Raw genomic sequence first — 22,950 nt, 5'->3', positions numbered from 1 at the left:
TTGTGGGCACAGGTTCGCGCAATAAAAGTTAGTTTTGTCGTTCACAGTATTGCTACTGTGTTCTTCAACGTCACCACCACGTGACAATATGTTATTTATTTGAGCTTTCCTATTTAATTTCGTTGTAAGGGTGATACCGAGGTATGTGACCTGATCGAATTTTTTTAGTGGTATATTGTTTATTGTGTATGTGAACTGAAGCGCCTTTTTTCTTTTGTGTGAAAGAGGTACATGTAGTTTTTGTTGCATTCAGTTTCATCCCCCATTTGTTGCACCAATTTTATATTGCAGCTAACGAATCGTTTAGTTTTACCTTGTCTTCTCTGGTATTCACTGTTGGGTACACTACCAAATCATCGGCGAATAGACGCGTTTGAATAAGCGGGTGATCGCATGAACGAATATCATTTATGTAGATCAGAAATAGGAGGGGCGCAAGAACCGAGCCTTGTGGTACACCAGAAAAAAACATTGATGTAACCAGACATAATGTCACTCATAGCTACGCATTGCTTTCTGTTTTTGAGAAAGTTCTTGATCTATGATACTGTTTTCTCGTGTACACCAACGGCAGTTAGTTTAGTAATAAGATCTGGATGAGGAACAGCATCAAAGGCCTTTGAAAAACTTAAATAAATGACATCTATTTGGCTTCTATTATTTATGGCGGGAGCTATATCATGGCTTATCTCAGCTAACTGAGCAATAGTACTTAGACCTGAACGGAATCCATGCTGCTGTCTGTATAGTACGTTATTATTCACTAAGTGCAATATTATGGCCTTAAAAATAAAATGTTCGAAAAATTTACTGGATGCACATGTTAATGAAACAGGTCTATAGTTACTTACGTCGAGTTTAGAGCCAGATTTGTGCACAGGTATTACTTTGTCCATTCGCCAGTCATCAGGTATCACTGAAGTTTCGAAAGATCGCCTGTAAATGACGTATCATTATTTTGACGTCTAAACTGCATGTTTTTGCGAAAATGCGTTTGATATAAGGTCAGGGCCACAGGGTTTCTTTACATCCAGTTTTTGCAAGAGTCGAAAAATTCCTTCTTGGTCGATATCTATTTCAGGCATTGGATTGTCGAACTGATACCATGGAAGGTAGCTCTGTTAAATACAGATTGAAAAAAAAAATAATTAAATTTGCTTGCTATTACGTCAGGCTGAACAACAGTCTCGTTTGAAACAGTATTCTGCGGTACGGTGTGCCGCTCATCGATAGGTAGCGCCAGAATTTTTGTTGTTTATTCGTCATATAAGAAGGCAGAGTAACAGTGAAAAAATGCGCCTTGGCCGTTTGGATCTTACCTTGTAGCAAGCGTATGAGATCTTGAGGGTGACTTGTCGTTTTCTTTCGGCGCTTCCTTTTAATTTTTCATTTTAAATGTATTATTTAGCGAGAAACCCAAGGATGTTCTCTGTTGACTCGTTTCTTTCTGGAGGGAATGTAGTTTTATTGGGAAAAAATGTGCAATATGCTTAAAATGTAACCATAATTCATTTACGTCATGAAGTAATGAAGTAGTGAAAACTGCAGAATGCAGGCGTTCAAATATTCTGAGGTAGCATTGTCATCCGCTTTTGAGGAATCCCTGATAACAGCAATCGATGGCTTAACGCGTTCGCGGTTTCAAAAAATTTAGCAGGAGAATACAATAATTTCATGGTCCGAAATGCCATTTTCAACGTCTTATGTCTTATGTTGAAATACGCTGCTTACGAACATCAGATCAAGCACAGAACATGACGGGTCAGCTATTCTAGTCGGCTCGGAAACTAACTGGTCTAGAGAGAAAGTAAATGACATAAACAATAGTGATTCGGCACATTTCGCGTCAGAGCTGTTGTGCAAAATATTGGTCCAATTCATTCCCGGTAAATTGAAATCACCTGTGATGATAATCACCTTTGATTGTATTTATGTGTGAGGCTACAATGTCTTTGCGCGTAAGACCGATATCGCGTAATACTGTTTTGAAATATCGCGCGGTGTCTTTGCACCCTGCAAAAATTGAAACCATGACAGCTACCATCACGTAAAGAAATTATTTGGATATTTGTCAATAGGCTGTATGACTTGTGCACTGAATATTTTTCGTTTAAACCGATACCTTAAAGGCCATTACGTAAGCTAAGAGTGAAAGTACTGTTAGCTGCTGAAGAAGACGGTAGCCAATACTTCGTTTAAGGTTTCACTCTCGTAAGGCCGACGCGAAACTTAGCTGAAACACGCCTTATGTTGATAAATATTGTTATAGGCATACATTTCTTCCTTATATCCACGCTCTTCTGTGCCATGAAGTAGCAGCTAACTTTTAATGCGAAATTATCCAAAGGACTACAGTTCGTTTAAATGTTGCACTGGTGCTACAATCACCCAGCGCAGCAAATTACTCGCCAGGCACGGTGTAACCATTGTCAAGTGATCAAATAACAAGTTAGTAAATGGAGAGCAAACAGTTGTTAACTGTCGAAAGTAAGTGCTGTAACCTTTTGCTTGAAGTTGCAAAGTTTCTCGCAACCTTTTAAGAATGCGCCACCGAACGGCCGTAAGGGCAGACTGGCAGCCAATAGGACACTAAGCAGTTCCCGCATAACCACTCTGGCCTGTGACTGCAAATTCGAATTGGTTTGCTTGATTTCAGCGCTGTATGCTAAGAACGAGACAAGTGAGCTGCTACTTCACAGGTACTGACTTAATTTCCGTGCGCCATGATGGATTCCACAAATAATATTCCTAAGTGAGAACTACTCAGTATACTTCCCAGCTGGTGAAATAGTTATATAGGCACAACGAACGCAACGCTAAATCAAAGACTCTGAACAGAAATGACATCAGCTCAAGCTCATATATTTGAGGGGATCCTTTTCAATTGAGGATAAAAGTGAAATTTTGCATTTACACTTGGTCAATGTTTTTTTTCTTCATTCCTAGCAGAAGAAACGTAGCTTTCAGTGCAGCCATTTGGCGGAAGTCCTGCGGAAATAACTACAGGAAATGTGATCAGGCATGCATTAACCATGGCGCGGCTCAGAAACAATAGCAGAACTGAGGACTACGGATTCCTATTCAAAAGGGCGCAACTAGAAAGGACAATAAGCAAGGACACCCGCCAAAGGGAAATCTTGAGAAGTGCGGACCCCAGTAGTTCTTTGGCTTATTAAAGTCATCTAACAGGAAGGACGCAGCGCCGCGGTCACATCTATGCATTTTGGTGGAGAACGAGCATTTGTAGACGTACAGCAATTTCACTAACGTTCCTCCGCATTTGCGTTGCCGTTGTCCGTGACCGTCCTATTCGGCATCTTTGCTGTTCGACGAGCCATTCACTTTTTTATCCACTATACTGAAAACTCACGAGGCTTGAGTTAAACACTGGGATGCGTACTACGTAGTGCGCACGTGATTCAAAGAGCCACCATGTACGAGGATTTAGCGCTCCTATAAGTTCACGTACTACGTCAAGGCGGCGGTTAGACAAGGGCCACTGTGACCGTGAATGACGGCGCAGGAATAGCTTGTACTCGTATCGAAGTAGGTGGATGGACGAAAGCGTTATTGGGAAAGTACGGCTTAGTGATGCTTAAATATATACGGCCTAAATTGCTCAAGGCATCGGGCACTTGAGAGCTTTGTACTCTTCTGCAATTCATGGTCACTTCTGTAAATGGTCTCTTCTGTGGTTTAGTAATTTTCTTACCAATGCATCTTGTACATGCACAACTCTGCAAATCCAGTGTCTGTAGTGCACATATTGTTAATTTGTTTCTTGTCTTTCTATTTTGGCTGTATATGCATATGTATTTGTTAATGCGCTTTGTAACTAGTTGTTTTTGTTAGTTGAATTGTGACTTATTGCCAAAGTATGTTTTGTTTTGGGCAGTGCATTTCGCTTTGCAATTTCTTGTATAGGATGCGCAACTAGTCTACACAACCATCTGTATCATGCGCTGACACAGCACGATGCGGCGAGGCAAGTCAATCGCTGTCACTGATATGTTTTTTGAAGTCATTTGCAAAGAAAGACGCAGAGCTGCTTCCATGTACAGGTGCAAATTTTTGTGGAGAGCTGTCATTTATAGACGCGAATTGGCAAATACCAATTATTTTAATTAAGGTAAAAGCACGGAATAGAAAGAATGTGCAACAGTGTCATTGCTCGCGCTGCAGACAATCCAGAGCACTGGAAAATGGCGCATACAGAACAATGTTTTTACCCGCACAGAAGTAAAAGTGAGCGATGTCTGTTCTCTGTAATAAAACAATAAATCACGACACAATATCAACGTAATATATGTTTTTTTATCTTTAACACAATTTTTAAAACATCACACGTGACATGCAGTACAATTCTACTACATCAATTAGATTAATTTCAGAGGTCGATATTATTAGCACTAGAAACGCCAATAAATATTTTGCTAATTAACAAAGTTTTGTTAATTATCGTTCGAACTAATTGCTTTACGGCATACTTTGCAATTTACGATTTCAAGGAGACTTTGAAAGTCTTATCTATGAGGGCGCATTCTGTGCATGCAGGGTGTCTACCGACCGGTAATACCGCGAAAATTTGGAATTCCCAGGGATTTTGAATAGTCTGGATATACTCAGGGAAACCTTAGGGAACTCGTGCTTCTATCATGGCAAACTAGCTGTCATTTTATCGAAAGGGAATGAAAGTCGCTGTAATGCCGGCTCAAGTAAAAGAGAGGAATCGCAACGAGTTTTGTTTGACGCTGTGTCGTCGGATGGAGGAGTTCCCAGTGTAGAATCGACGATGGTTATCCGGACGCCTGATTTTTGGGACGTGCCCAATAATGCGTGCAGCTTCGCAGCACCACCACGTACTCCTTAGAGTCAATGTATGAGAACGTCTAAAATTTAGGACGCATGAACCCTTCGCCGTCCGACTTTCCGGACTTTCTGCCGCGACCGCAGGTCCGAAACGCCAATAGTCAAAGCCACAACCGCTACCGTTTTGATTGTCTCGCTGCCTCGAACCGGCGCCTTCGCACGCAGATCCCCTGGCAGCCGTAGCCACCACTGCGGCAACGCTAGGCCTAGCTGCCTCGATGTTCACTATTAGGCTTCTTGCCGTTGAGCGTCGCGTTTTTCATTGAAAGAATTCGCCGCTATGTGCAATGGCACCGACTCGGTCTCTGTAATCCTCCCGATTGGCTTCCTCTCTGTAATCCTCCCGAATGCCGGTTCCCGAAAAGCAGCTTCACCTCAGTGCAGAAATTTTACGCGGCGCAGCACACCTGAGGTATTGCAGTGAAGCTTAACAGGCATGCGAACGGGCAATTGGCACGTAATGCAGGACGTATTCCCTAATTATACACACGTGCACCCGCCGTCTCCTGTCCCAGTACGAGCACCGATATGCCTAGTAATTGTACTGGTAGGCCCTCAGAGCTTTTTTGTACGTGCCTTGGCCATTTGAGCTCTTAAGGGTAGTAAAAAACATGTATTATTTTTTTCGGACTGCCCGATTTTTCGAAAGTTTTCGCAGCCTCTAGGGAATCCGAAAAATCAGACGTTGACAGAACAACTGATCAAGAGGGTGCTTAAAATGGTCCGTGGGGTGAACGCGCGGCGGAAGGAGGGCGAGAATAGAAAACACCGACGCACTGAACAAGGAAGGAAGTCTGCCACCGCTTCTTCGAAGGAGCTTGAGCTCGAAAAGCAAAGTGTCGGCTGACGCCAAGATGCAGGTGACCCTCATCCAAACCAAAATAAACTTTTTAAAGCAGCGAAACGCAGCGCTGAGACATCGTGCGTTGGCTGAGAGTATGTCAGGACAGTTGAGGTTGGCTTTCCAGCTGCTGAGAGCAAATCTTACTTGTGACAAAGTTCGGGCCTCATACCAATGAGCGTGCTATCCGTTGATAGAAATAGCCGATTTTCGAAAATTTTTGCTTGTGCATGCATCTATTTTTTTCGTATTTGAAAATTTTCGACTCGACTTGCAATGGTCTTTACCATTTCTTTTCGGACACATTTTATTTGTTTTGCACTTCACTCACACTTTCCCTCAGTTTTCCATTTTAAATGAAATAAACAATACTACTTACTATTCAAACTGTATTAAGTCGTTTTTTTATTTTTAACATGCTTACTAGAGAGTGAAAGCCTCAGGCGACATGGTGTCAGCCCGTCTTGGCATAAAACAAAGTTCATGAATACTTTGTTTAGCGCAAAACAACCGAAATAAGAAGGACCACGGGACAAAGCGCCTTGTCCTGTCGTCTTTCTTGTGTCTGTTGTTTTGCGCTAAACAAAGTATTCATAGATTCGCACCAACTAGCCCGCCAACGCATTGTGCTAAAACAAAGTTCTTTGTCACTGGGGGAATTTGTCAAAGGCACTCAGGGAAAACACGGAAAACTCAGGGAAGCATAACTGCGAGTCGGCCTAGTTGGAACAGATTCATCTTAAAACTTTTTGTGCGCAAACAAACAGGGACGAATGCCCCTATTCTTCGTCCCTGTTTGTTTGCGCACAAAAACTTTTAAGATGAAACTCAGGGAATTCCAAAATGTCAACTTGGTAGTCACCCTGGTATGGCACCAGTTTTGAGATATGCATTCCCAAAGTTTGCGACGATATGCTTACGTGTTCTGGTAACTTTAGAGCTTCAGTGCATAAAAAGAAGTCTTGTGCAAAAATAAATGAAACAACAGTGCTCTTTTACCTCAAGCTTCATTGCACTTTTCTCATCTTTGACTGCTAGTTTAAAGATTCGTTTCAAGTTATTGTGTCCAGTGAAATCACGTGCTCAATTTGTGTATTGCAAGATGTCCGCTAATGTTATTAGTTGGAAAGATAATTACTAAACTCTTGTTAAGTAGTCGACTATGCATCCAAATTTCCAGCGTAAGTATTGTCTGCCTCTTCGAGTAATACAGCTCTATAAGTAGATTAGCCACAGAATATATGCCACAGACAACCTAAAAGTCTTTAATTGTTAACACGAATCACCCGGTATAGTCCGCTTATAATTATCAGCCGCCGTGGTTGCTTAGTGGCTATAGTGTTGGGCTGCTAAGCATGAGGTCGCGCGATCGAATCCCGGCCACGGCGGCCGCATTTCGATGGGGGCGAAATGCAATAACACCCGCTTACTTAGATTTAGGTGCACGCTAAAGAACCCCCAGGTGGCCCAAATTTCCGGAGTCACCCACCACGGCGAGCCTCGCGACGAGAAAGGCCGCGCAAAACCCGCAAAAGAGTGTGCGCACGGCACGCGGGACTCGATCGTGTCGAGCCTGGGGGACATCGTGGCGAACGTCGCGGCCTTGGCAGGGACACCTCGCCTGCAGTGTCCGTACAAATGCTGTGCCAATAGAATAACCTGACTACTTGAGTAAATACAGCGGCTGCGATCTATCGCAGCTGGCCAGTAAACTTACGAGCAAACATAACAATAATCAAATATCCCACCTTGTGGTTCCATTGTGGCTAGAGTGTTGGCCTGCTAAGCCCTACACTCAATAATCTTTAATTGTATAGTTATTTCTAAAGCACACATACGTGCTAATAGAAAAGCAAGTCCATGAATATCAAAGATATCATAATAGAGCGGGAACAACTAAGTTCTTGCTACAAATGAAATGTTTAATTCGAAAGTGGTCAAAACGCACGGAGGGTTGCTAAACAAGCGCTTAGAACTGCAAGGGCCAAGTACTCGTGCAAAAGAATGCCAGGCAAATGACGCTAAATACTATGTCCATGTGCATTCTAGGCTGGGTTGTTTAAAAGTTACATATGACTTCTGGAAACACATTGTTTTTGTCACACAAAAGAAACTTTTCCACCGCTGCGTAACCTCCTTCTACAATATTTCATTCAATACATGGTTGCAATGTCCAAAGTGCGTTCGCTTAACTAAAACAATCATGTTTCCTGAAAAAACTTTTTAGATGCAAAATTTCTTTACGCAAACACCGCTTATTTTGTCATAATGTTATTGAAAAATGATTTTGTAGCAGGTTGTAATGGAAATCTCATTATATTTATTTGAGATAAAAGTCCGCGTAGTAAAGAATACAGGGAAGTGTTATTGCTCTCCTGGAATTAGAAGTGTTTAAATATCCGTTAACCGAAGTGGAAAAATATGAATTTTTTTTTGCAAGTGCAAGTGCTATATTTTTCTTTACATAATCATGGTTATACAGTTATGGTTACATGGTTACATAATCATGGTTACAATCATGGTTCCCTGGGACCGATAGCCAGGGAAGGCTAGTTTGCGGTCCAGTGACAAATTACAGAAGACGGGTCAGGCGCAGTTTTTAGCAGCACTCTGTTCCGGAACATGTCATGAGTTATACAGGCAAGAAACATTCTGAAAATACTCGTACATAATGAATTCAAGTAAGTTAGAGATTCTGGTTATCAAGAAAAAAGAATTTGCTACATTGCTTCAAATTACGTCTAGGGGTAAAATATTCCAAATTTTTGCGCCACTGAATTCAATTAACCTTTCGCCGTATACATTGTAACACCTTGGTAAGTTGAGGTTACCTTTTAAAGCATGTCTTGTACTGCGAGTTGGAAATGAAAAGACGTTTCGGGGAATAGGAAAGTTAGTGCATAAAATATTATTAACTGAAATTGAGATCTTATGATTACATAGTGCATTAACGGATAACACATGTGTTTGAAAAACATCATTTAATGTATCATTGGTATAATTGGAAGCGCTAATTATTTTCAGGGCCCTTTTCTGTAGTTTTTGTAAAGGTTGTAAGTATGTCATGTAAGTCACGCCCCATGATTCTAAACAATAACTAATATGGCTATGGCAAAACGCATAATAAAGGGAGTTGAGTACTTCATGGGGAAATATCGCTTTGCTTTAATGAGGGAGTAACAACCATATGCGACCTTCTTGCATACATTATGAATATGTGCTTCCCAATGTATATGCTGGTCAAATATGACGCCCAGATATTTAAACGAATCAGCTTCTCGGATGGGGCTTTTATTTAACGTGATATTTATTTGACTGGTGTCAACATTGTTTCTCCTCGATCGAAAAAACTACATATTTTGTCTTATTACTACGTAAAGTCAATTTGTTTTCTAAGAACCATGAAGAAATTTTTAATAACTCGGACGTCACACGCGTTTGCAGTGCAGAAGGTGTGTCTCCTGTGAATAATAAAGCTGTGTCATCTGCGTACATTAGAACGTTTGAGTTCTGAAGAGCACTGGGGAGGGCATTAATGTACAATGAGAATAACACAGGACCGAGCACTTAACCTTGTGGGACTCCGCTGGTGACTGTGCTGTATGTAGAATAATAATCACCCATTACTACCATTTGTTTCCGTGAGGATAAATAGCTGAAACAAATTTTAGGGAGTCCTTTGTGACGCCATAACATTCAAGTTTTTGCAATTGTATAAGTGAGAAACGGTATCAAATGCCTTCTTTATATCCAAAAATATTCCTACAATTATCTTATTATGATGAAGTGCAGAATTTATTAATTGCGAAAGTGTTAGGACTGCTGTTGATGTTGATCTGGAGGGAACAAAACCATGCTGCTGCGGACAAATTACATTTTCAGATAGAAATTGCTTCAATCTCTTGGAAATTAGTTTTTCAAAAACAGTGTCTACCACACTCAGAACAGAAATTGGCCTATAATTCTCTGGTTGGTTCGAATATCCGGACTTGTATACGGGAACGACTTTGGCTGTTTTTAATATATCTGGATACGAGCTGGAAGCTAACTCTAGATTGAATACATTGCATATGGGACTGCAGAGGATGTCTATATTATCTTTTAAAATCCTAGTGCATATACCATCATGACCAGCCGCTTTCTTTAGATGCAGTTGATGTATCGTTGATATAAGTTCATTATGAGTTATTTCTTCTAGCTGAAAGCCGTTGTGAACTATTCTAGGTAGGGCAGGTACGGGAATACAAGATAAAATCTGGTTAGCCAAATTTGTTCCTATGTTAGCAAAATAATCGTTAAAATCATTAGCTACTTGTGTCGATGGTTTATAAGGTTAAATGCTCTGTGTTTTGCTTTTTCCTATAACTTCTTTTACGATTTCCCATATCCTTTTCGTATTACCACTCTCGTTCTTAGTAAGGTTAGTATAGTATTGCTTTTTCGATTTTCTAGTCATACTAACTGAGATATTTCTAAAGTATTTAAAGCTCTCCCTGCAATATGAATTTTATTTGTTGTGTTTCCATTTACGGTAAAAAGAGTCTTTCTGCTTTAATGTTTCCAGTATAGTGTTGCTTATCCAAGGACACACTGGTCGCTCGTAATTGTGGCACACATACACCCTTGCAGATTGCTTAATGGCATTGCAGAGGCATTGAATAAAATTTTCACATTGAGTATGAACATCACACAAATCAAATACTTTCTTAAAGTTTATGCATTGGAGCAATCGTCGTACTTCTGCATAATTTATACAGGAAGATCTTCTATCGCGTGTATCACACAAGGAGGACATGTATTTACGAGGTAAGAAGAGAAACGTGGGGTTGTGATCTGCAATGGTAACATCGTAAACACCAGCTGATACATTAAATTCAAAATTACACAAGATGTGATCAATAAGAGTTTCGGAGTGGTTTGTAATACGTGTCGAGAAGAAATGACATTTTTAGATTGAGTGATTCATGTAAGAACATGTAATCATAACAATTCTGTTTTAAAATGTCAATATTAAAATCTCCGCAAACGACTATAGTGTCATCTATGGAAATAAGGGGTAGCCATATATTCTCCATGCTTGCAACAAAATCATTCATGTTTGAAGAAGGAGGCCGGTACACGACTCCTATTTTGACACCGCATTTCAATTGAACAGATAGAATTTCGGCATGTGACTGACAGGTCGAGCTTTCAGGGAGCGTAACATATTTAATGTCACTTTTAATAAATAGTGCCACCCCTCCACCTCGGGTCGTCCCCAGTCGTGGTTGCGGCACTGTAACATATCCCGGTAGCTGGAGTGTTTCACCCGTTTTTAGCCATGTTTCTGTTATAGCTATAACGTCATAATTAAATGTATGCTGCCATAAGTATGCTGATAGGCTTTCAAAGTTTTTTGCGCTACTGCGTACGCTGCAGTGCAAAGGTGAAAAATTATCTTGCTTACGATGCAAGTCTTCAAGTTCGTCAAGGTTATAAGCCATTAAAATCATTTAACGTCATTACCAGGACTGCTAATTCCAAGTCTTTATACAATCTGAGCAAGATCGTCAGTGCTTGTGATATGGACTACACGTGAGTTTTCAGATTTACTCATTAGAATTTTTCCGTCCGATACCCATGTGAATTTCCAGCCTTTTTCTCGTTTTGCTTTCAGTGCAAGACCCAAAAGAACTTTATTTGCATGGCACAAATGTTCATTTATAAAGATCGGGGTGGCTTCGCAATCAAAACCCAGGTGACTCGTGTGAATTCTTTGTTTTTTTGCCTTTTTCCGGATTGTGTCCCTAATATTTCGAGAAGCAAGCTTGACAATGATGTTTGGTGCAGTTGATTATTCTTTGTAGAAACGCGGTGTATCACATCAATGTCTGAGCCTTTAATTTCTACGTTCAAGCAGCAAGAGATGGCTTGCATTGTGGTACCGAGGTTCTCTCCAGCCTTAATTGGAACACCTTTGATTTCCAGGTTAACATTATGACTGTGTTGTGCAATGGAAGTCAGCTCTTGTTTAACACTCTTCAATTCTTTTGACAGGCAACTGTTTTCCTTTCTTATTTCAATGTTGTCCGACTTGACTGCAGCGACTTCCAATTTGATCTCTTTAAAACTCTGATTAATGAAGTTCATTGCTGATTTCACTGATTCCACTTCGCCCTCAATCACTTTGATGAGTTCGCGTTTTAATTCATCGTGATTCTTTGCGATTTGTGCAGTGAAATTTGGCATTGCCTTAGCCAGCTCCTTTATTGTACTCATTTGATAAGTTACACCCAGAGAGCAGTCCAAGAGCTACAGTGCGCGCAAATAGAACGTTTCAAAATGCCTCAGCACATACCTGCATGAAGTAAGGTTTGCGGTTCAATACCGCCCTATCCTGCAGCTGCCTGGACTGCTCTCGAATGATCCTTTTGCCCGGTCAGTACAGCGCTTTTATAGTCCTGGGATGACGTCACGGTTCCGTCCGGGGGCGTTGTCCGCAGCCTCCAGCGAAGTTTCCAACTTGATAAGTGTATCGATGCACTGACACGTGCGAGACAAGTCGCGATGTCACGGCGATATGAAGTGGATGCACTGGCCTCGTTGCAGACGGGTTCCCTAGGTGGTGCAGTGGAATTCACTGAGTGAAGTAAGGTTTGTGGTTAAATGCCATCCTATCCTGCAGCTGCCTGGACTGCTCTCGAATGAATGTCGCTGAATGACGTCGCTCAGGGTCCACGTATTGCAATAGCCTTAACCTGAGGACAAATAAAGAAACCTCGATTTCTCAAGCCCTGTTCGTGCCCGTTCTCCCTTCCCCAGAAGTTTCTTCTGCTGGAAGAGCAAGAGCAGGCCGGTGCATTGCACGGCTCCAAGCTGCGCCCCAAGATGCACAACTGCCGCGTGGAGCTGCAGAATGCCACGGCGTCCTGGACAAAGGTTGGTGTGCCGCCGCCGACAGCACGCGCGCCGCCGCTAGAAATCGCCTTTTGCCGCAGGCGTCTCCCGAGCCGACGCTGCAGAACATCACGGCTACCGTGAAGCCCGGTGAGCTGCTGGTCGTCATTGGACCCGTGGGGTGCGGCAAGGTGAGCACCAAAGGCTGCGTCGGGAATGAAAGACGCTCAGTCGGGTTTCCGATGGTTATGCTGAGCTGGACATCAGATGCAAGATATCCGAGACATTCAGGCAAAGCTACCCTTGCTTCCATCTGGTGACAACTGTTAGAGAAGGTAGAAGTACTGTAGTGTAACTTCCAAAATGAGTAAATGAATGTCTAGTGTAATAAGCGATCTACATTAAATGTTATTATATATACAGTGCTAGGCATAGCATGCAGGAAAACAAAATTCAGTGCGTTGCATGTTTGACACAGCGTATTGGTGCTGCAAACACCCGTCAGTGTCTTAAAGAGCTCACAGATACAGCTCGGAATACAGTTGCAGCTACAGATACAGCTAGGAACTGCTGTGGCCAGTGCATATGCCGAGTGCAGTGCACGTAGTGAGAATCGGCGCAAGCTATTTTGCGCATTGCAGTGATCCAGCGAGACGTGTGGAATATGTCCGTGCGCCTAGGGCCTAGGCAACTGCAGCCCTGCAGCAACGGCAGCTGTGAAACATCCCCTCTGGCAGCCAGCACACATCACCGATGTCCGCGTTTACAAGCATCAGCACCTGTTACAGATGACAGATTTAAATATATGTAGCGCAAACGTGTGATTATTGCGTGGACTTTGCGTTTGCTCCTGTAGATATTCCAACAACTAATTAAAATATTCGAAGCGATCTCAAATTTTAATGACTCTTTCGTTTTGGATGACACATTATCAGTTGTATTCAAGGGAGCAGTGAATGCAGGTCTTGAACGCCAGCCTAACTCTGAGCACACGCGCAAGTCAATGAAAGCAAATCTAGGATAATCGGAGTGTAACGTTTGGAGGCGCCTCAAGTTTCCTGAAAGAAGTTTGCTGAACCACGCTGCCGCTTTAGTTGCAGTGCGTTCCATTGACTTCCACTCTTGCATAAAAAAGTAGTTCGTACATGTATCCTCCTAGGGTTGGTGTGGTGCCCGTTTCCTGACGCGCAACGAAACGCAACGAAGTGCTACAAAACCCAGGAAAAAGGAAGGACGGCAATCTTAGTCAACAAAGCGATCATAGCCATAAGCCACAATAGGATAGCCGAAACAGACATAGAGCACGTGATCGTAGAAATTATCCAAAAAAAAAGAAGAAAGGGGCAGCATCTTTATCGTAAATACCTACAGCCCGCCCAAAAAAAAGAAAGCCTAATTCCAAGAACTCTTCCAAGGCGCCAGCAAAGTGACAAAGGGCAACACGCTAGTCATCTTAGGCGATTTTAATGCCAGGGACAAGAGCTGGGGATACAAGAATTTTAACGTTAAAGGAAAGACACTAGCAGAAGCGGCAGAGAATGCAGGCTACATCCTCCTCACTGACCCGGAAACTACGACCAGAATTTGCAACAGCGTCAGTACCGACACTTGTCCGGACCTCACCTTCATCAAAAAACCATGGCAGGCGCAATGGCAAAACCTGATGGAAAATCTGGGGAGCGACCACTACATACTCAAAACCCAAGTAACTTCAGAGAGACTTAAACGACAGCTAGGAACAGTCAAAATCACTGATTTGAACGCATTTAGAGAAGCATGCGACGGACACCTCAGTGAGGGATGGATCCAATCGATTGAAGAATGGGGAAACATACTCAAGCAGAGTGAAAGCGAGCACACCAAGGAGGTCAAAAGAACAACGCAGACACCCGAGGTGAATGCCAGGCTTCTTAGGCTATGGGAAGCCAGACGCGGCTTAACCAAGAGGTGGGAAGGGCAGAAACACAACAGGAAGCTCAGACTTAAGATAGCAGAAATTACAACGAAAGCCGAGGAGTACGCAGCACAATTGGCGAGAACGAACTGACAACACTTCAGCGACTCCCTGAACGGAACTCTGAGCACAGCTAGGACATGGCATATCCTGAAAGCGCTCATCGATCCGACTAAAGCGAAGGCAGAGAATAACAAAGCAATATACCGGCTAATCCACCAATTCGAGGGAACCGACGAGGAACTCTTGGACAAAGTGCGTGTCAAATGCTTCGGGGACACGAACCCGGTGGCATATACAGGGGATTACCGGGGAAGAGAAAATACAAGCTTAGACAGACCCATCACTCGTGAAGAGGTCTATGCAGCAATCAGAAGCACAACTATAAACATGGCAACGGGTGCGGACAGAATTAACAACGCACTCATCCGCAATCTCAGTGACGAGCTAGTAGCAGAACTAACCTACTTCCTCAATAAGCACTGCGCAGCGGAGACCGTCCCCGAGGATTGGAAACAAGCAGAGGTAGTTATGATACCGAAAGCGGGCAAAAAGCTACAAATCGAAAACCTAAGACCCATCTCCCTCACATCATGCCTTGGCAAGTTGTACAAGAGAGTGGCCACGATAAGGCTACAAAAATACATAGAGGATCACGAATTGTACCCCCACAGTATGTTCGGATTCAGGGCGAAGCTGTCGACCCAAGACGTACTATTACAGATCAAGGAAGAAGTCTTAAGCAACGTTCCCAGGAACGGAGAGAACGTGATTATGGCATTGGACATTAAAGGAGCCTTTGACAACGTGGGCCACGAAGCCATCCTAGCGGACCTGGACGCCCTAAACTGCAGCAGGAGGGTTTTCGGCTACGCCAAAACTTTCCTCTCCAACAGAACAGCTACGATAGGGCTAGGAGAACTCCGCTCGGAGAAGTTGCATACCCCCAACAAAGGAACCCCCCCCCCCCAGGGATCGGTCATTTCACTAACGCAATTTAACATAGCAATGATCGGCCTAGCGAAACAACTCAAAGAGATCGAGGGCATACACCATGCCATGTGCGCCGACGACATAACCATTTGGACCAACACGGGATCACTTAAAGACAAAGAAGAAAGACTACAAGAGGCTGCGACCTGCGTAGAGAACTACGCGAGGGCAAGAGGGGTAGCCTGCTCCACCGAGAAATCTGAGCTGCTCAGAGTCTGGAGAGGGAAACAGAATCGCACGGTCCCGACTAGCGACGAGCTCAAGCTTGGCGTCTACTTCGAGGGAAAACTAATACCGGAGAAAACGCTCATAAGAATTTTGGGCATGTGGATACAGTCGGATCAACGCTGCTCACACATTCTCGCTCTACTCAAGACATCAACTCTACAAGTCGCTCGCATGATAACGCGCATCTCCCACACACGCTCAGGCATGCGAGAGGAAGACACGCTAAAGCTGGTTAGGAGTCTGGTGATCAGCCGGGTTACCTAGTCTCCCGTACTACAACCCAATCAAAAGCGAGGTTCAGCAGATAGACGCGATCATACGCAAGGCATACAAAACCGCGCTCCACCTACCCCAATGGACATCCACGGAGAAGCTCTTGGCACTAGGACTTCATAACACTTTCGAAGAACTCTGAGAGGCACAACATGTTGCTAAGCTGCGCAGACCACAACAGACTCCGTCTGACAGGGAGCTTCTGCAGAAGTTGGGATGCAGCGAACAGATGCAAGAAACCCAAAGAACTGCGACTATCCCGGACAAAATACGAAACACAATCAAGGTGGCTCCCATTCCCAAGAACATGGACCCCAACCTACACGAAGAACGCAGGAAGGCGAGAGCCGAATACATCCAATAGTCACTAGCTTCCCAGGCAACAACGGTATACGTGGACGCAGCCACCTACACCAGAAGGACGAGACAGACCAACCCCAACGCAGTAGCGGTGGTGATAAACTCGGATATGCGAGAAATCGTCAGCGCATCTCTACGGGACTGCACGGTAGTCGAGGCTGAAGAAGCGGCCGTCGCTCTAGCGGCAGCGGAGGGCTGTCGGACTAGGCGGTCCTTAACAATACTAACCGACTCTCAAACAGCGTGCCGAAACTGCATGTTAGGCAGAATAGGTCACAGAGCGCTCCGCATACTCCGTTCTGAAGATCACCACACACAAAACCCAGAAAAAGAACAACGAGTTAGACACACGATAGTGTGGACGCCGGGTCACACGGACGTGGAAGGCGACTGTGAGGTCGACAGGGTAGCTCGAGGATACACTGCATACCGAGCACCCTCCGCCAATGACCTCGAGGAAACCGAGCCAGTCCCCAGAGAATACTCGGCTATCCTAAACCACTACAAGGGCAGCAGGAAGCGGTGCCCCCCGCCGCATAGCTCTCTCACTAAAGAGGACTCCGTAGCTTCGAGGCTGCCACAGACGGGTACATATACGAACTTAAACACCCTCAGTAAAATACAACCCACACAGTACACTGACAAATGCCCATGGTGCCAGGAAACACCCACGCTCTACCATATAACGTGGGCCTGCCAGAAAACAAATGCACCACCAATAATACCAAACCCGAGTGCGGAGCAATGGGAAGGAATGCTCTCCAGCGACCGTCAGGACGTCCAACTAGGGCTGATCCGACGGGCCCAGCTGGCAGCGCCATCCAGCGGAGCCCTGGACTAGGGGCAGACGGCCATTGCTAAGGAGATGGAAGACACCATCTGACTCCGCGAAATTCATTAAATATTCTAGAGCTCAATAAACATTTTTTCCCCGTACATGTATCTTTTGATCAGCACTTTTTGGCTGTAGAAAGTTTAACGTAAGTCGCCTACGTAAATGGAGGAGACGCTTTCAGGGCATGGAGAAACAAGTTGTTTTTTTTTTGTCATTCTGTATGAACAAATAGCACCGTGTTTACGTAAACTGAACGCCGCGAATTTAGGTAACGCATTAACAACGTGCGTCCGTTGCAGAGAAGCTATAGAAACTCCAGGTTCGAGAGGGATTTCAATGCGTACATTCAGGCAGCCAAGGCTCTGCATCGATCTTTTTTTCTTACATTCTATTTATTCGAGTGGCCGATAAAACCGTAACGGTGGTGTGAGCAAGCTCATGAGGCAGCAATAAAGATCAAAACGAGAACAAGGTAAAAGCGGGAGCCACTATTTCGACAACTGGACTTGTCTTTTTTCAAGGTGACTTCTGCGTTCCTCGGCACAATATACATAGGTAGGGTTCTTCTAAAGTCGAGAGGGAGTTAAGCAGGTGGACGAAGCAACGACCGAGGGTTTGTTGGCGGCGAAAGTGTAGAATTGAAAAGAAAATTGTGATATTCAAACTCGCTGGAGGAATGTGCGGTAGCTCCGTGTGTCAGCCGGTTTACGTGGCACTGCAATTTCCCTTTTTCGTGTAAGGGGCCTGGAGGACGTGGAGGGGAGATCATCTGCAGGATTAGCTGACCTCCAACGGTGCAGATAAGTATATAAGTATAAGTATAAGTATTTTCCAGGTTCAACCGGAGGTTTTTTCTGGCAAAATTCTGCATGGGCAGCTTGACTATGTACAGAAAACCCCTACAAGCAGTAGCACACGAGTGGTACAGAAAACATTCACACATAGAATAGTTACAGTCAACAGAGAGACAACATTCACCAGTTATACGTAAAGAGTCTAATAATCTTTGCACAAAACATAAAAAGGCATAAAATCACATTTCAACAAAATATTTCCGCAGCTCAGCTTTGGTATATCCTATTGTGTGTTTATACGTGTTTAGAACATGGGGAAGATTGTAAGACAACATTTGTTATTTATAATTAATGCGACAACGTGGTATATTCCACGGATTAATAGTTCTTGTGTGTATGTTAGCACGACGAATGTCGAAAGATGTCAGAGTCGGATAAAAATCGGCAATGGATGCCTTCGAAAAATAAATTTTTTGTAGCAACTTAAAGTGATACAAATGGTCGACCCGGACAATGTTATGTGCTTCAAAAGCATACTTGGAGGAAGTTGTATCATCAACATTGGCGATTATTCGAACAATTTTCTTTTGCAGTAGGAGAACATTACTTATATTTGTTTTGGTCATTGTGGCCTATACTAAATTGCAGTAGCTAAGGTGAGAAAAAAAAGTGCGTAATAAACTTACAATTTACATTTCAAAGGTAAAGTTTCAAGAAATCGCGACAGAACCCCGCAGACGGAAGAGAGTTTCTTGCAGACAAAGACAGTATGGGCATCCCAGTTTAAATAACAGGAAAGATATACTCCAAATATCTTGTGCACTTGAACTATTTCTATTTGGTGATCTTCAAAGTGAAGCATGCAATGCGTTATTATCGGTTTGTTTCTTGGACTTGGACTTTGTAGGTTTGGACTTTGTAGGTTTAATTCTTAACTTATTCATCCTTGCCAACCTAGACAATTTAATTAGTAAAAAAAACTCTGGGGCTTTACGTGCCAAAACCACTTCCTGATTATGAGGCCCGGTACGGCACCTACAGCAATATGGCATGTACGTTTCGAGTGGAAAGAGCCTGGAATAGAAAAGAAGGAAATAGTTTAAAAAAATGTCGTATGCATCATTGACTTCAGTTTTCTGCAGCACGCAGGACCAGTAGAAGTTCCTAATGCCGTACTTAAACGCTTCCAAAGAGGCATCAGTTATGCACTACAAAGTAATAGACTCTTTCACACTGTTTCGCTTGGCATGCTCATGCCCGAAGACGACCAACACCGGACAGCGATCGCTCACATCCGAAGCGATTGTACCAGAAGAGAGCACACTCGTTTCCATGTTCGTAATTATTAGACCTAATGCCGACGCAGTAGTGCATGTGACACGTGTTGCTGTTTCTATTAAGTTGACAAAACCACAGGAGAGAATCTTGATGTTTAAATCATGTACAGTGGCGTTATGGTCTAGAATATTAATATCAATACCACCACTACACAAAAGCGAACATTTGTTTAGTGACGCATAATCTAGAATCAGGTCGAAATAATCCGTAAAATGTTTCATGTCACCATTTGCGGGGCGGTATACCACTGAAATGAATTGATTTCGTTTTTTTAATGTTATAGCTTCCTAATCATCGGTAACGTCACTAAGATTAGGCAGAATGTGGCACCTATTGCACGCCAGAGTATAGACAGCGACACCGCCACCGCGTTTGTTAGATCTGTTAAGGAAGAACATATCGTAACTAGGCAGCTCTAGCACCTTGCTATCAGGTTGATACCATGTTTCAGTGAGCATAAAAACATTTAATTCGGAAAAGAATTGTTTTAGAAGCAGCACAATTTCATCTTGCATGTTACCTACCGAGCCGGCGTTAAGGTGTAAAGCGGTTTCACAGTTTGGGTCTATTAGCTTCGCCAGTTGGGGCAGGGATAATTCGGGATAGGTCATTTTTGTTTAGTTGTCCTGTGATCACAGAGCAGAATGACGACAGATTTCAATTGCCAGGTGAGCTATGATTATCGCCTATTGCTGGCTCTGCATGACTGCTTTCAAGCGAGAATAGCCTAATAAGGTCTCTCTCGCTGGTTATCGGCACAATCGCCGAACCATCGGATTGCCTCAGGAAAATCTTTCCATTCTGTGACCCCACAGACTTCCAGTGATTCTCATACTTTTTTAACAGCGAAAGCAAGCAGTTTCTTTTGTGCCGGGAAGAGGTGCTCATTGACGTATACGGGACCCGAATTTTCCAGTCGAATGTCAGCGTTCCTCATCCTCATCTTCTTGGCTTTCTGGAAGACAGTATCACGTTTGGCTCGAGACCGGAACTGAAATATAATATTTGACTTATCTGCTTTTTGTTTTGGTACCCAATGGCAGCATTTAATGTCACATTCTTGAATTGACTCACTGATTGCATTTCCTATCTTTGAGACTATGTCAACCACAGATTCGCTGTCACTTTTGACGACTCCTTGTATATCTAGGTTGGTCCTTGTTGAGTATTGTTCGGACAGAGCAAGTCGGTTGTCCGAATCGAGCAGCTTTCTTTCCAGACTTGTGTGCATTGATCGAAGCGTTTCATTTTCAGCAGCAAGGTTGTTGCTTGTAGCAATTTCCACATTTAGTTTACCCTCAATCTCTTTAATAGAATCATGTGCAAACTCGAGGCTTTTAACTAAGCGTTGCTTTTCACTCTTTAGTTCGCGCATTTTATTTCGCATTTACCGCTCTACGCCCTCCCCCCGACGTCCAGGCCCCTTCCACGAAAAAAGGAGCCTACAGTGCCACGTGAACTGGCTCACAGAGGACACTACCTCACATTCCTCCACCGACGTTGAATTCTACACCCTCGCTCCTAAGACACCTTCGGCCATTCACTAGCCCAGCCGCTTTTTACCCTCTCCGCTTTAGAAGAACGTTACCTGTATATACAGTGCCGAGGGGAGCACATGTCTCCTTGAAAAAGAGACGTCCACTTATCGAAACGCTGCCTCCCGTTTTTACCTTGTTCCCGTTTTGATCATCGTCCCGAATTTCCATCTCTCGCCTTTCCCGTGTTTTACAGCAATGAGGTGATTCATGACCAAAACTATGGCAAGCTCCTGCCAGACACAGATATTCAGGGAGCCTGGTAGCGTTAACTGTCCGGTCATTTCTCGTTACATCGTAACGAAAGCCGCACGCTGCAGAGCCCGAGTGCACACCTCCTTAGTTCGTCATGGAGACAGATTTCATAGATATGCCTAACAACGGCTGAAATGGTCGCTTATCTGGCCCTTTTATTTAAAAGTACGTAGTCAGCCTGTAGAATTGTTAAGAAGGCATAAGTTGAAGAGACGCTAACCCACCTTGAAGCAATAAGGCGGTCGTTGCCGTGCCGTAAACGTTCTACACCCGTCTCCTAGGACAACTGAGTAACCTTTCTTATAGAAGCGCCCTCAACATTTGTTAATTGAACTTCACTTGGGAAACAAATGCTCCTAGGATGTTTAAAAACGGAAGCGGCTTTGAGAAAAGCTCTTTATATACTTTTTTAAACATCGCGCAAGGGCTTTGAGCAAGCCTGTTCAGCAGCTGTAGACGGCGAAATTTCAACGCAAGGAATTAGACAAGGACGGAAGCGAGACGCGATAGACATTGTAGCTCATTCTCCCTGCTCACAGACGTCAACAACACATTCAAAACACTGTGAGAAAAAATAACTTTTTCTGAAGATAAACTCGTTTTCGCTAACAATAATGAAACGTTGCCAAACTGTCGCTTTAGTTGCTTGGAGACGCTGTGATAGGTAGGGCAGCAAAACCGGCTAGATCGTGCCACTTTTGAAGTGCCGCGTGAAGCACACGTAAAAAGGTCTCACTGTTGAAGCCGTGACATGAGGTAGGAATCTCCACGCCTCAGTGCTATTATTAGGTTTCGTTTCTTCTGGAATCATCGTTTGTGCGTACTTTCTCGGTAGAGTTGTGTCGCTTTGTGCTGGGTCGCAGACGTCGCTGCTGATGACCATCTTGGGCGAGCTGCGGCTGTCAGCTGGCAGTGCCAAAGCGCTTGGCCGCATCGCTTACGCTTCGCAAGAACCATGGATGTTCACTGGCAGCCTCAGGAACAACGTGGTCTTCGACAGCGCCTACGATCGGGAACGCTACCGGAGAGTCATATACGCCGCCGCCATGGAAAGGGTACGTGCGCCGCCGCGCTTTCTGTGGGCGTGTTCTTGTCTCTTGTGGTGCAAAATGTTATTTCCCATCCACACTGCAGGAGGAGTAAGGACTCGTCAGCAATTGAAAACCTTCAATTACCGATTCATCTTTGCCTGCATCGCAATTTATTAAGATATACACTGTCGATAAAAATTAGCGTTAAAAGCATTTGTTCAACAGCGGACAAGCTAAGTAAGCATCAACTAGGAGACAGCGCTTCAAACGGATACTTAGTTTTGTGAGACCTGAGACAAGCTTCGTTATCGACGCGCTCGCAGATAGGCTTCCCTTTTTCGCCATGGTCGATCGCATCAAGACTCCATCCTCTTGCGACCTCTTTCTTTTGTAAGAAAGCGCTACTCCGCAACGAGAAAGGGACACTGTCAAGAAAAAGTGTTATCCAGCAAGTGGTACAACGATAACTATCAGAAGGAGTGGATTTTTCATGCCATAAGTATCGACTACGTCTTGACTGAGCATGGTCGCAATTAGGTACGAGACTGCGTAGTTTACCGGTGTATCAATAGTAGAAAGCTTTTAGTGTACAAAATAAGAGCGGCCTTCAGGCTGCTCGGGGCCCCTATTGTAGGACTCCGCTGGCGTGATCTCTTCGGCTTGCCTGGAGTATGGCAGTCCTCTGTACCGCTACCTCCTCCGAGCTGGAGAGCAAAGCCTCTGTCTTTCGCGCGTTGTGGATGTTTTCTTGCCGCTCCTCGATGCGTT

At 43.9% G+C, this 22,950-nt stretch overlaps 1 protein-coding gene across 2 annotated transcripts in view; it reads left to right on the top strand.

The window, feature by feature from the left end:
• LOC142573242 (ATP-binding cassette subfamily C member 4-like) overlaps positions 1 to 22,950 on the top strand; it is a 495,730-nt gene that overhangs the window by 197,385 nt on the left and 275,395 nt on the right. For both annotated transcript variants that reach the window (XM_075682847.1, XM_075682846.1), the window contains 3 exons: positions 12,512 to 12,628; positions 12,688 to 12,777; positions 22,015 to 22,206. In XM_075682847.1, the coding sequence (XP_075538962.1) occupies positions 12,512 to 12,628; positions 12,688 to 12,777; positions 22,015 to 22,206 (399 nt within the window). The remainder of the gene's footprint in view (positions 1 to 12,511; positions 12,629 to 12,687; positions 12,778 to 22,014; positions 22,207 to 22,950) is intronic.

The sequence above is a fragment of the Dermacentor variabilis genome, chromosome 2, assembly GCF_050947875.1.
Source record: "Dermacentor variabilis isolate Ectoservices chromosome 2, ASM5094787v1, whole genome shotgun sequence".
Lineage (NCBI taxonomy): Eukaryota > Metazoa > Arthropoda > Arachnida > Ixodida > Ixodidae > Dermacentor > Dermacentor variabilis.
The sequence above is the reverse complement of the archived record's forward strand: the minus strand, read 5'-3'. Positions and strand labels throughout refer to the sequence as shown.